This window comes from Schistocerca piceifrons, chromosome 3 (genome assembly GCF_021461385.2).
Source record: "Schistocerca piceifrons isolate TAMUIC-IGC-003096 chromosome 3, iqSchPice1.1, whole genome shotgun sequence".
NCBI lineage: Eukaryota > Metazoa > Arthropoda > Insecta > Orthoptera > Acrididae > Schistocerca > Schistocerca piceifrons.
The window spans coordinates 227,784,636-227,798,790 of record NC_060140.1 but is presented as its reverse complement, the minus strand read 5'-3'; the positions used below and the strand labels follow the sequence as shown (position 1 = coordinate 227,798,790).

The window sequence follows — 14,155 nt, the reverse complement described above, 5'->3', positions numbered from 1 at the left end:
CTATTCTTTCACGTTGGCGCTCGATTTCTTGCTCGATTGAGTAAACGTGTAAATGAGCACTGCTGTTGCAACGATTCGGAGAATTTTGCCGGCCGAAGTGGCCGTGCGGTTAAAGGCGCTACAGTCTGGAACCGCAAGACCGCTACGGTCGCAGGTTCGAATCCTGCCTCGGGCATGGATATTTGTGATGTCCTTAGGTTAGTTAGGTTTAACTAGTTCTAAGTTCTAGGGGACTAATGACCTCAGAAGTTGAGTCCCATAGTGCTCAGAACCATTTGATTCGGAGAATGTGCAATGCATCTGTACAGAACATTGCTTTCAACATGGTATGCGTCGATATTCGGGTTACTGGTCCTGCGTTTTAGTCCTCGTCAAGTAGGCATACATTTGAGATCGTAACAGGTCGGCAGAAGAAACGAGAGGTGGGGTGCGTACAGAGGGAAACAGGCATATTTCCTTAGCTCAGTAGATGATCGGTATAGGACGGTCAATCGCTACGATTGGTATGAAATAAACCACGCCATGCGCTCTACAGTGACTTGTGGCTTATGTATACTGTCTAACAAAAAAAGTGAAGAACGCAGGACATAATCGGATGTCATTGTAACTTCGCACACGCACACACCATCGGCGGGTGGGTAAATATTTAGAGCTCTAATGCTCTGTGACAGAACGGCCACCAGTGTGCACTATTTTTGCTCGTGTTTAATGTCCTTACCAGGCCTGGTAGGGTATATAAGGCATATGAATAGCATCAAATGCTGAGTGGTCACTGAGAAAGACACGGAAATGCCAGCTACTCGTGTGGGGCAGCAGTGTCAGACCTGGCAGAGTTTCGAAGTGGCATCATTGTCGGTCTCCATTTGACTGTCTAGTCAAATCACGCAACATCCAATTTTATGGGGCATTCGGATGTGGCAGTGCCCCGATGTTGGACTGCATGGGAACATGTAGGCAGGTATACATGTCGTCAACGTCACTGATGACCACATGTGGCAATCACATGGGAGGATCGTTGTATTGTGCACCGAGCACGCCGTAACCCCTTCACATCTGCGCCAGCCATCCGAGAAGAAGTAATGCACTATCTACCATATTCTTCGTCGTCCAGCACCATTGTTCGGGCCGCTGGGGATTAGCCGAGCGGTCTTAGGCGCTGCAGTCATGGACTGTGCAGCTGGTCCCGGCGGAGGTTCGAGTCCTCCCCCGGACATGTGTGTATGTGTGTGTGTGTGTGTGTGTGTGTGTGTGTGTGTGTTTGTCCTTAGGATAATTTAGGTTAAGTAGAGTGTAAGCTTAGGGACTGATGACCGTAGCAGTTAAGTCCCGTAAGATTTCACACACACGCACCATTGTTCGGAGACTAGCAGTACTGGATTAAGGAATTACTGTCCCATGCTTAGGATTCCGTTAACACCACAACACGAGCGGCTGAAGTAAGGAATTAAAATTTGTGCCAAGGCCGGGACTTCAACTCGGTCTTCCTGCTTACTTTTTTTTTCATTTTGTTCGTTATTGATCGTTATGTTTGGTCGTTGCGGACGTTGCAAGACATCCTGTTCAAGTTCAGTGGTTGATCCTGCCACTCAGTTTTTTTATTACAGCGGCCAACCGGCTCTCTGACCGAACACGCTGAGCTACCGTGCCGGCCTTACTAGGCAGATGTGTTATCAACTACACCACCCTGGCACTGTGGCCAACACGACTGCTCGCATTACACTAGTCCAGTGCCCTCCCCAACACCTTACTTCAGATTGGTTGGTTGATTTGGGGGAGGGGACCAAACAGCAAGGACACTGGTCCCATCGGATTTGGGAAGAATGGGGAAGGAAGTTGGCCGTGCCCTTTCAAAGGAACCACCCCAGCATTTTCCTGCAGCGATTTGGGGGAATCATGGGAAACCGAAATCAGGTTGGCCAGACGCGGGTTTGAACGGTCGTCCTCGCAAATTCGAGTCCAATGTGCTAACCTCTGCACTATCTTGCTCGGTCATTACTTCAGCCTCTCTCTTCACTGAAGGTAAGGTTGAGACTCAGTATGTCTCCAGGAAAATGTAATTCTGTTAGATCAACAACTGGTTGCATTTGGACTGGTGTTGTGACCAGGTAGTATGGACTGCTGATGAATGGCGTCCAGTTGTGTTCAGCACTAATCTGAATGGCCAACGTCGCCGAGTGCGGTGTAAGAGGTGCCGTTAGGTGAAGGACATACTGCCTCCTTATGTGCCATTTTTCAACCGGACAATGCTCCTCCACACGTGGCACATGCTCTAGAACTTCCTGCGTGGTGCTGAGGTACTCCCGTGACCAGCGAGATCTCCAGATCACGATAGAAAATGTTTAGACCAACTGAGAAGTCAACTCTGTCCAGAGTCTGTATCTAGCACTTCAAGGTCGGATGAACAGGTGTAGGCCATATTGCCTAAGGAGAAGACACCATTCCCAAGCGAATCAGAGTTTCCATCCACTCCAGAAGGGGTGAAACGTTATACTGATAAATGCCCTTATACTGCCAAGTGCCTCGTAAATTGGACTCAGTTTTGTACTCTCTGTAATAATATCACACACCATCTCAATCCGTGATGTTTCATTTCGTTTCCTCCTCCGCTTCTGAGAGTTTCACTTTTATTGTCAGGCAGTGTATGCAGATGTAGATAATTAGGTTTATATGGCTCTATAAACTTTCTCCCCCTCTCGCTTCGAAGAACACACAGTGCAACTTGTATCGTTAGTCTTTATCTGACGGCCTGCATTGTTCAGCATGTTTTCCTTCAGAAACAGACTCAACCTTTTCGTTATATTTAATTTATGATTCGCAATCAAGTGCGTCACACCCGACGGCAAATCACTTTTAAGCCCCCCGAAGAGCTTCAGATAAGAAAAACACGCGAAGAGAATCACAAGTTCTGAAAACAGTCGAAAGAGTTTTTCGGCAGTCCGCGAACGGAGTACGTTCGTGGGCAGTATTAATGCGTTCGCGAATGTGTTTATTTTGGCTGGAATCCTCTGCGGCGGCTCTCGGGCCGGCCTGTGTTTGCGCAGTGCCTCCTCCTCTCCCGCCCTCTCTGCTCCTCCCACCCTTATCCTCTTCCTTTCTTTCTTTCCCATCCGCGCCTTCGCTTTCTACTGGGTGAGATATGATCTCGAGGCCGCCGCCGCAGCTTCCCGGAAGAGAAAATATCGATAATACCGCAGTATCGATCGGCCATTCTTTCTGCCTCTCATTTTCGTCGCTTTCCTTTCTTTCTGTCGTCTGGAGGACGCCGTCATTAACAGCGGCGGGCCGGGCCGCGGCGGGACAAAAGGCGGCGGCGTCGGCGGCGCCGGCGGGACAGCGGCTGCCTGGCGCTTGCGTCGTTAGCTCGGCCACGTGCAGCGCCACGGCCGCACGTGTTCACAGCTCTCCTGCACCTGCGTCACCTTCTCGTCGTCTTTGACACATTGTCTAGCGCCGTCGCGCGGGAAAAGATTTCCTGTTTTGTACAGCGCACTCTCCCGAGTCCCTTTTGTTGCAATGGCGACTAGGGAAAGCCTTAACGTCTGGTGCACGCTTCGACTGCATTCCGTACTGTCAATACAACAGCTGCTACCACACGAGTCTGCACGGACCAAAATTTATTTTCAGTGCTGGAAACAATTAGCACAGGGCTTCCAAACCTTTTCAGCTGTCGGACCCCTTCTTCAGTCGAAAATCCGTGGCGGACCCCTCGTCAGTCAAGAGCACAGTAACTTTAAATTTCAGAGCGAGACCCATGGGAACTGAAAACTTCTTAATGCACGTGCCATGTTCCCAATTCATCTAGCATGCAAGAAACAATATCATTAACACACGGCTTTATGAGATTTTCTGCAATGGTATGAGCTTTGCCTGTTTTTGTAAATCGATAACTAACCAAGAAAGAAGCTTTTAATGAATTTTTATTTATTGTTTTTGCATGAGTTTTCATGCAATGCTGAGAAACAGCTAGTTCAGCAGTCATCCTTTTGAAAAAATCGATGCCTTTAGCCTGGAAATCCGGGTGAGTACCTTCAAAATGTCGGTGCAATTTAACTGGAACCATTGAACTATTCGGAAGGGCGGAACCATTGAACTGTTCGGAAGGGCTCGCGTACAAATTACACACTGAGCTTTACCCTTCTTTGTCTCCATAAAGCCCATTTCTAAATAGCTTTCGTTCTACTTTCGCTTCTTGGTTATTCCACTTCCACAGGATATTGCAACCAATGGAGTACTTGCAGTGTTTTCACATAATAAATCCGACAAAGCTCGGTCCGCGCATGCGTAAAAGGTTTCAGCGCATCTAGCGCCGTGAGCTGGTGCGCAAACGACCCCCGTATTGTTGCGAAACAGTCGATCAGAGAAGCCGCATTCTCCGGCACTAAACTGTGTATTTGTTTTCACTCAGGAACCGCAAAGCCTGCTTGGGAATACGACCAGAAGTAAAAGTACACATGTTTTTCACACGAAAAAAATGATGAATTTCATATTTAGATTTTTATTCAATAATTTTACTCACTATTTTACACGATTTGGTGAAAGGTGTCGGCGGACCCCGTAGAAAGAGCCAGCGGACCCCTAAGAGGTCCGCGACCCCACACGTTGGGAAGCCCTGAATTAGCAGAAAATCCTTACGCCGTCCGCATACGGGACGATTTACAAGGTATCCATTGAGTTCAATCTTTAGTAAGGGTCATTTGAAAGTGTTGTATTAATAACTGTGTTGTTCTTGTTGTTGTGGTCTTCAGTCCTGAGACTGGTTTGATGCAGCTCTCCATGCTACCCTATCCTGTGCAAGCTTCTTCATCTCCCAGTACTTACTGCAACCTACATCCTTCTGAATCTGCTTATTGTATTCATCTCTTGGTCTCCCTCTACGATTTTTACCCTCCACGCTGCCCTCCAATGCTAAATTTGTGATCCCTTGATGCCTCAGAACATGTCCTACCAACCGGTCCCCTCTTCTTGTCAAGTTGTGTCACAAACTCCTCTTCCCCCCAATTCTGTTCAATACCTCCTACTTAGTTATGTGATCTACGCATCTAATCTTCAGCATTCTTCTGTAGCACCACATTTCGAAAGCTTCTATTCTCTTCTTGTCTAAGCTATTTATCGTCCACGTTTCACTTCCATACATGGCTACACTTCATACAAATACTTTCACAAACGACTTCCTGACACTTAAATCTATACTCGATGTTAACAAATTTCTCTTCTTCAGAAACGCTTTCCTTGCCATTGCCAGTCTACAGTTTATATCCTCTCTACTTCGACCATCATCAGTTATTTTGCTCTCCAAACACCAAAACTCCTTTACTACTTTAAATGTCTCATTTCCTAATCTAATTCCCTCAGCATCACCCGATTTAATTCGACTGCATTCCATTATTCTCGTTTTGCTTTTGTTGATGTTTATCTTATATCCTCCTTTCAAGACAATGTCCATTCCGTTCAGCTGCTCTTCCAAGTCCTTTTCTGTCTCTGACAGAATTACAATTTCATCGGCGAACCTCAAAAAATGGTTCAAATGGCTCTGAGCACTATGCGACTTAACTTCTGAGGTCATCAGTCGCCTAGAACTTTGAACTAATTAAACCTAACTAACCTAAGGACATCACACAAATCCATGCCCAAGGCAGGATTTCAACCTGCGACCGTAGCGGTCGCTCGATTCCAGACTGTAGCGCCTAGAACCGCACGGCCACTCCGGCCGGCTTCGCGAACCTCAAAGTTTTTATTTCTTCTTCATGGATTTTAATACCTACTCCGAATTTTTCTTTTGTTTCCTTTACAGCTTGCTCAATATACAGATTGAATAACATCGGGGAGAGGCTACAACCCTGTCTCACTCCATTCCCAACCACTGCTTCCCTTTCATGCCCCTCGACTCTTATAACTGCCATCTGGTTTCTGTACAAATTGTAACTAGTCTTTCGCTCCCTGTATTTTACCCCTGCCACCCTTAGAATTTGAAAGAGAGTATTCCAGTCAACATTGTCAAAAGCTTTCTCTAAGTCTACAAATGCTAGAGACGTAGGTTTGCCTTTCCTTAATCCTTCTTCTAAGCCAAGTCGTAAGGTCAGTATTGCCTCACGTGTTCCTCCAAACTGATCTTCCCCGAGGCCGGCTTCTACCAGTTTTTCCATTCGTCTGTAAAGAATTCGTGTTAGTATTTTGCAGCTGTGACTTATTAAACTGATAGTTCGGTAATTTTCACATCTGTCAACACCTGCTTTGAGACAGGAAAATATTAGCTTCTGATATCTCACCATGTGCATCAGGAGGGCGACAGAAAATGAGTATCCGGGAGGTGCAGAGATTAGCTTTGTATGGGATTTTTGTATTACACTTCACAAAATGGACATTGTCAACATTCAAGAAACAAACTATTAAGCTGCACCATGAACCCGAATGAAAAATGGCGCGCCACAGTGATAGCGAAGGTTCGCACCATCAAGATCGAAGGCGAATTCCTTGGGAGTTACAAGCAGTGCAAGAAGTTCAAGTAGGAATCCACTCTCAAAAGATGCATATACAACCGTATTGGTAAAACGGGGTAATGAGAACAGATGGAATGTGATGGAATGCGACCGAATGTGAGACAGTCTGTCGTGGAGCTTGTCTTGAAACTGGCTATCCTTTAAGGTAAAGCTGCAGATATTGCGATAATATGCTTTATAGAAACGGAAAAAGCAAACATCCACAGGCTGAATTTGTCCAGTAGTTCGAGTGCAATATCAGACATTTTTCAGGAAGGATAGTTTTCTCTAAAGGAGTATGATTTTTATAAGCAGACCAGGAATCAAGCAAAAGCAAATTATTTTGATCAGCTATTGCCCAAAAGCAGTGCTCATATCATAGTTATAGTTCTATTACGCCCATTTTCCCATTCTTGCTTAAAATCGTAGAGGGCAGTGCACGTCCAAATTCTCACAGCACAATAATTAACTTTTGAACCAATTTACCACCCAGATTAATTAATAGTCGGCATAATTCTATATGGATGCGTTAAGGCACTGATGTTAGTTGATCGTGCTACATCACTCTTAGTACCTCTGATTTCCACGGTTCCTTTCATATGGATTTCTTTTCCAAATCCGCTCCGCTCCGCATCGACAATTTGACGCTTTGTTTGAAATTTCATTAATCCTACGTCCTTCAGTTCTGTAGCACTATTTGAAGTTATGCAAAAATCCACTATTTCCCTTGAAAACACTTTAATTTATGCCGCGCACAATTTTATGTGCATAACGTAGCAAGTCGCTATTACACACATCCTGTATATTGTATTGAGCATCCTTACAACGCGCAAACGCCAGTTTTTGCAACAAGTGCAACTTGTCCTCCCTTGAATATCCGTAGTTTTCCTTATGCACTACACGGTCATGTTACTGCGGACTTACTCGAAATCTTTTCACACTTGTTTTTACATTATGCTGCGGATGATCTTCCATATAGGTAGTTGTGTTTAGTACCCGTTCCTTGGACAACGATTGTCCTTTCCTGCGTTTCACTGTACACAGGATTTGTAACCCCCTGTCCGACATGAATTATGAACTACATGACTAGACACTTGTTTCAGTATCACTTTCACTTGTTATGCACGTATCGTTATCATTGTAGTCGTCATGTACATTGTTCTCACAGTCGAGTATATACGACGCCACATATGCTACTGACTCATCTTGCAGAAACGCTAATATTTCATATTCCACTTCTTTCTCACTCTGCGAAATTCCTTGGGTTGCTTTATGACGAAATATCAAATTGGGCAAGTGTTGTAGATATAATGCAATTTTTGCTTTGTTTATTGTTGCCATTGCTCTGCTTTGAATCAACACTACGGTCAAAGTAGTACTGTTGTGAGTTACTCGTGTCGGCCGGGGTGGCCGAGCGGTTCTAGGCGCTTCAGTCTGGAACCGCGCGACCGCTACGGTCGCAGGTTCAAATCCTGCCTCTGGCATGGATGTGTGTGATGTGCTTAGGTTAGTTAGGTTTAAGTAGTTCTAAGTTCTAGGCGATTGATGACCTCCGATGTTAAGTCCCATAGTGCTCAGAGCCATTTGAGTTACTCGTAGTCTAAACAGTTCAACTACACTCCGTAGCACCATGTTGTGCTTACCATTGGATACCTCCAGGTCCACACTCTGTTGACATTACCAGCCAATATTGTGACTGGATGGTAAAAAATATGTGGGGCGTCGAAATCCGTAAACATCCGTGGCCTTTTGCGACCTCACACTCAATGGGTTCCTTGTTAGCTAACGTTGACGTGGAGCTGTACGAGTTTTGTGACGTCAGTTCGTGCTGTTTCGCAGCGAGGAGCCAGTGTTTAGCGTGAAACAAAATAAGTTCTGTGACATTTCGGCAAAGTGCTACGAAAGATTGAACCAATAAGAGTCAAGAGCGTTCTCTGCATCACATATAGAATTGGCGAGACGCCATATTGTATTTGCTGTTTTCAGCTAGAGCACATATTAGGTGGTTTTTATATTATAACATTCACCCTATGAATATACAGTATGCTGTTTCTAAACACCAGCAGATTGAGAACTCTTCTTTATTGGCACGACTGGCTGTAATAAAATGACGGAAAATGTCATACTAGTGGTTAGAAAATTTTCGTATTTAGCTATGTTATAAATCCCGTATTACGAAAGTACATCGTTCTAAGACAAGGACACAGTGAAGTTTCGTGGAAAACGCTTCGTTCTTGGTGGGATTGGTAACAATTAAATGTCAGTGAATATCATTTCAGCAAATAAAGTGTTCAGAAGCCCGTTAACTGAGATGTTAGATCACGTGTTTTAGAAGTTCAGCATAGCTTAGTTGGTAGAGGTTTCGAGTTAAGAAACAAAGCGTAGCGGGTTCGCGTCCTGCTGTACCAATGTTTTTTTCACATTCGTGTTTTCTAAAAGGCTACCGTATTTTCTTATTAAATTGAAAGGAATATTTCCTGAAATATTAGATTTTATATAAATACAAGAGTGCTCTCTCTCAGGAGTGAGTTGGTGTCATTTTGTGAAGTCTTACAAGCTAATGTCCTTGCTGACTGGACACGTAGCTTTTCTTCTTGCCTGTAACATATTTATAGATACTGAAGTTTTTATTTATTTATACTACAGACGGAGCAACATGACTAGCATGTGAACAAGGCAGTAAATGTGCGTTTTAATAGAGCTAACGTAGCAGTATTATGCACGTCCATTTTCGTGAACAAACTGAGTGGTTTGGGAGCCAGATACAGACAACAGCCTCCGCTGGAGAGCGCTACAGTCGCACATCACGTTAACCATCACGACTCATGTGGTGCTGGCACTGTGTTTCGTGAGGCTGGATTTCTCGTCTGTGTCCACGTTAACGCTAGCAGCGTCGTCCCGTGTGAGGACGGCTTATGGATTCTTTCACTCTCTAATGTAGCAGAAAACAGAAAATGGCTTTATAGTGACATATAATAGGACAATGAAGCTGCATCTGTGTTGCGTATTCTGCCTAGGGTCATTCCCCAAGCTTCAATAGATGGACGACTCACAATATTATCTTGAATAATTGCTCCATCCTCCAGAGCAGAGGTTACTAACGCACACCATTGCGGTACCTCTTGACTTGGAGTAGCCGGTTCGAATCCTGAGGGTGGAAGCACTTTTTCACTACCAGTGCTAGGTATGGTCACAACGTTTTAACTACCAACTCGAAATAGTAAAGTTACACAATTATTTTGAAACTCGATGGGGTCTCTCTTTAGCTACAAACAGCAGTTGGTTGTGTTTGGCCACTGACCACAACCAAAACATCATCACAGTGAGAACAGCAGCGTAGGAATAAAACACACCATATTTTTACAGAAAGGAAACGACACCCATAGAAGATCGTACAAAAGTGTATGAACTTGTCTAGGCAGCAAGATGAAAGAATATCATTTGGTATTCTTTCAGAGGATGGTCTTACATACATTGCATTTATTTCGCAAGAACAGGCAACCACGATACACCAAACTGGTAAACCAGACATTTGTGGAGATTTGTTTATGTAATATTGTTAGATGTCTTGACGTGACCACCTTATCTTTGCAGTTTGCGTGCGTATTTTATACTCACCCGGCCTCTAATATTTACTGTGACGTTTTTATTTGTCACGATAACAGTAGTTTTGATGTAGTGGTTAAAGGCTCATAACTGGCTGCCAATAATATCAATGGTGCTTCACAACCCATTCTCAGTGTAAAACACTTACAAAATCTCTCTCTCTCTCTCTCTCTCTCTCTCTCTCTCTCTCTCTCTCTCTCTCTCTCTCTCTGTTACATACGTACATACACCCCCCTCCCACACCGCTATTGCACCAAAACACACACAGAAATATTTTTGATTTTTGTCTAGGACGAGGGACAACATTGTGTCAGAAATAAATTAAAAATAGTTGTAATCCTCTGGCTCTGACCAAGGCTTTAAGTAGGTATCCTTGGTAGTAAGTCGTATGTCGTAACAGGTAATCCTTCAGTTTATCCCAAATTGCGAACCCCTCTGCCCCACTACCAGCGCGCCTGATAGCTGGACGAGAGGAGCTGTGGCATCATGATGACCCATATCTCAAATAGCTCGCTCTACTTCTGGATGTAGACAGTGAAAACTAGAAATAAATAACAGTTTTGAACATGGTTGTTATTCAGCAACTGTATACCAGTTTCAACATAGGATTAAACATCCAACCAGTTGGACATAAATAGTAGGTACATTGACCTAGGTTTCGATACCTACTAGGGATGTCTTCATCAGAATGAACTGCTGCTAAATCGTAAAATTACACTAGTCAGAATTTGGAGCAACTATGCTCAAATCAAAAGTAAAATAAAATATTCTAGTCTTTGCCACGTGTGCCCAACAACATCAGACTTGAGCACAGCTGCTCCAAATTTTGACTATTGCTTTTTAGCAATGTAGTTTTACGCTTTAGCAACAGTTCTTTCTGATGAAGACACCCCTAGTAGTTGTCGAAGCTTGGTCAATGTACCTGCCGCTCATGTGCAACCGATTGGCTGTTTAATTCTATGTTGAGACAACGCTAGACACGTGTAGCGTCCTGATTGGATAGGGGACAGTATGCGAACGTAGGTGTCACAGCAGTAAAAGCATCCACTGAGACCCCTGAAAGTAGGCATCACGATAACACAGATGGGCGTGGCCTCTACGTCTACAGCGTAAGCACAAGCACGGCATCGCAGCGTAGCGCCGGGCGTTGGCCTGGAACTCACCGAGAGGTCGCCGCCGTAGAAGGGGTGGATGACGAACGTCTCGTTGCCCACGTGGATGACGCCGCTGACGCCGTTGCACGTGTGGAAGGCTGCCGTCGCGCCCGGGTAGTCTTTCACCGTGCCGTGGTAGTAGCAGTGCTCGATCTCCTGCGGGCCATCACGTAACATATCCGTTAGGTTTCACTCTGTCGTTCTACGATCATTTAGTTTTACAGTAGATTCAACAGGACAAATGCGAAGGCATTACAAATACTACCATCTTTATACAGTGTGCTTCAACTTGCTCTCCCCCCTGTAATACCTGAAATCAAGAGCGTACCGAGGACATGCTCTCCAATAGATTAGGGCGGGGGGGGGGGGGGGGGGGGAGGATGAGCAGGGTGCGAGTTTTATTGGTTTCGCATTGAATGACGAATTAGTGTCGATAGTTAAACATAACTACTTATGGGTAAAGTTGCTACTAGGCAGTATGCATTACGTGCTCTGTTTGGCGAGACAGATTGTGATAAAGTTTATGTGGATCGTTTTCTAGAGGAGCGAGGCTGCAACTCTCTCCCGACCTTCTATGGGTAAGCCCTTGCCTCCAGTGAACCAAATCCCACATATTTTAATAACCCCAAAGTAAAGCCAACCCCCACTATACAAGAACTCACCATCTCATCCAACTGATTGACAACCCAGTCACCACAAGAACTCTCTTCGTCCCCTTACCACAGCTGAAGATATTGTCCAATTTCCAACGTTATCGCACACTCCAACAACCTGTCTTCTATTTTAATTGTAACAGCTATCCATTCTCAGTATGAGGCAAACTTAATCTTCAGCAGCGAATCCACCCCAGTTTAGTCTGCCCACTCCCGTTGCTTACTTTAAAATCCCAATGAAGCGGCTGGAATGAAGAGTTTCTAACCAGCCCTCTGCTGCAGAGTACACCTCACCTTTGTGGAGTTCATCTGCTTGCACCAAGCAGGTTGACACTGCTGTCAGTGAGACTGTCCAGATTTTGTCGGGATGTACGAAGCAAACTCTAGTCGACAAATCTGCTTGATTTTTGGTGTATCTCTCTCCCCCCCCCCCCTTTCACCAAGTCAGAATGGCCATTGCTGCCAAAGCTGAGAGGGCAGAGGAGATCAATGATCCCAGTCATACACTACAAGATCATCAAGCTGCAGTCTCATACTATCATTCAAATCCTTCCCTTACCAATCCCATCCAGTGAGGGTTCCAACATTCACCTCTCCCCAGTCACAGTCCTATCACCAGTCTAAGACCAACAGCTCAGCCATACGATCTTTTTCCCATACACATATACGTCTTCCTACACGAAAAATGTGCATCAATCCTATACCCATCAACATTGCTAAACTATAGTTACTAGAAGCCCACACAGTATTTTCCCCATATGTCATAAAAGAATTTTCATCATCAGCATCTTCTGAAATATTTCATAAGTATAGTTATCTTCAAAAAGATAAATCTATGCTACCAATTTATGAAACCCAGGCAGAAGAGCGGCTTGTTTGACCATTGTGAAGCTAGTGGGGCTAGGATGTGAAATAAAACCAAAGAAATAAAAAGACAAGAAGTCATTTTTTTCCTTCCAATGGTTAATCCTTTATCTCATATATGCGGCCAAACTCTCAAACCACTCCACCCTCGAACCTTCTCCAATACATCAACGACACAGCTCTTAGCCGTAATCCAAAAGTACTTGTCTGAATTTACAGCCTTTAGATTTGTATGATTTATCGTGTAAACGAAATTTAGCGGATTCCTTTCAGTACCCATGTGGAAGACTTCATACTTTTTATTATTTAGAGTCAATTGCCACTTTTCGCACCGCACAGATATCTTGCCTGAACAGTTTTGCAATTGGGTTTGATCATCAGATGACTTTAGAAGACGGTAAATGACAGCGTCATCTGCAAACAATCTAAGAGGGTTGCTCAGGTAGTCTCCTATGTCGTTTATGTAAACCAGAAACAGCCGAGGAACGCCAGGTATTACTTCTGTTTTACTCGATGACTTTTCGTCAATCATTACGAACTATGAACTTTCTGACAGGAGCTCACGAATTTAATCGCCCAAATGAGACGATACGTCATAGGGACAATTTGATTAGAAATCGCCCGTTAAGAACGGCCAAAAGCCCTCTGGAAATAAAAAAATATGGAATCAATTTGACACCGCATTTCGATAGCACTGATTACTTCGCAGAAGAAAAGAATTAGGTGCGTTTCACAAGAACTATATTATCTGAATCCCTGTTGATTATTTGTCAATGATGCGTTTCCTTCGAGGTAATGGATAATGCTGGAACAAGCATAAAAACATAAAAATGCATTAAAATATTTTAAGGCGGCCACTACGTTTCCTCAAGAATTATGCCAAGTCTTCTGCAGGTTTCAATTTTCTTTCATATAAAAGCTTATATCAGGCATCAGCTAAGTCCAATGTCCAATGACGTGAGTGAGTTCAGAAGTAGATTTTTTTTCCTGTACAGTTGTAACTGGACCACAAAATGGACTACGCCTGTCGATTAGACTAACCGCTTTTTGTGCATGTATCCTCACTGTAATACTGGTGCTGCCCAGGGGAAAATAAACATTAATATCTTGGTCTTGCCATGTGCACTTGAAGATACTACCCAACCTAAAAATATACGCTTGTAATAGCTGTAATTGTTAGTCAGAAAATGACGTAAATACTGATGTAGTGTTGTCCAGTACACCGTGCTCATTCACCAATAGAAATATCTGCACTTATACCCGTTACACTCTGTGATATACCTGGTGATCAAAAAGTCAGTATAAATGTGAAAACTGAATAAATCACATAATAGTCTAGATAGAGAGGTACAAATTGACATACATGCTTGAAATAACATGGGGTTTTATTAGAACCAAAAAA

General features: G+C 44.0%; 1 protein-coding gene across 3 annotated transcripts in view; it reads right to left on the bottom strand.

The window, feature by feature from the left end:
- LOC124787937 (disintegrin and metalloproteinase domain-containing protein 11) overlaps positions 1 to 14,155 on the bottom strand; it is a 1,045,780-nt gene that overhangs the window by 287,142 nt on the left and 744,483 nt on the right. For all 3 annotated transcript variants that reach the window (XM_047254929.1, XM_047254930.1, XM_047254931.1), the window contains exon 6: positions 11,246 to 11,392. In XM_047254929.1, coding sequence (XP_047110885.1) covers positions 11,246 to 11,392 — 147 coding nt within the window. The remainder of the gene's footprint in view (positions 1 to 11,245; positions 11,393 to 14,155) is intronic.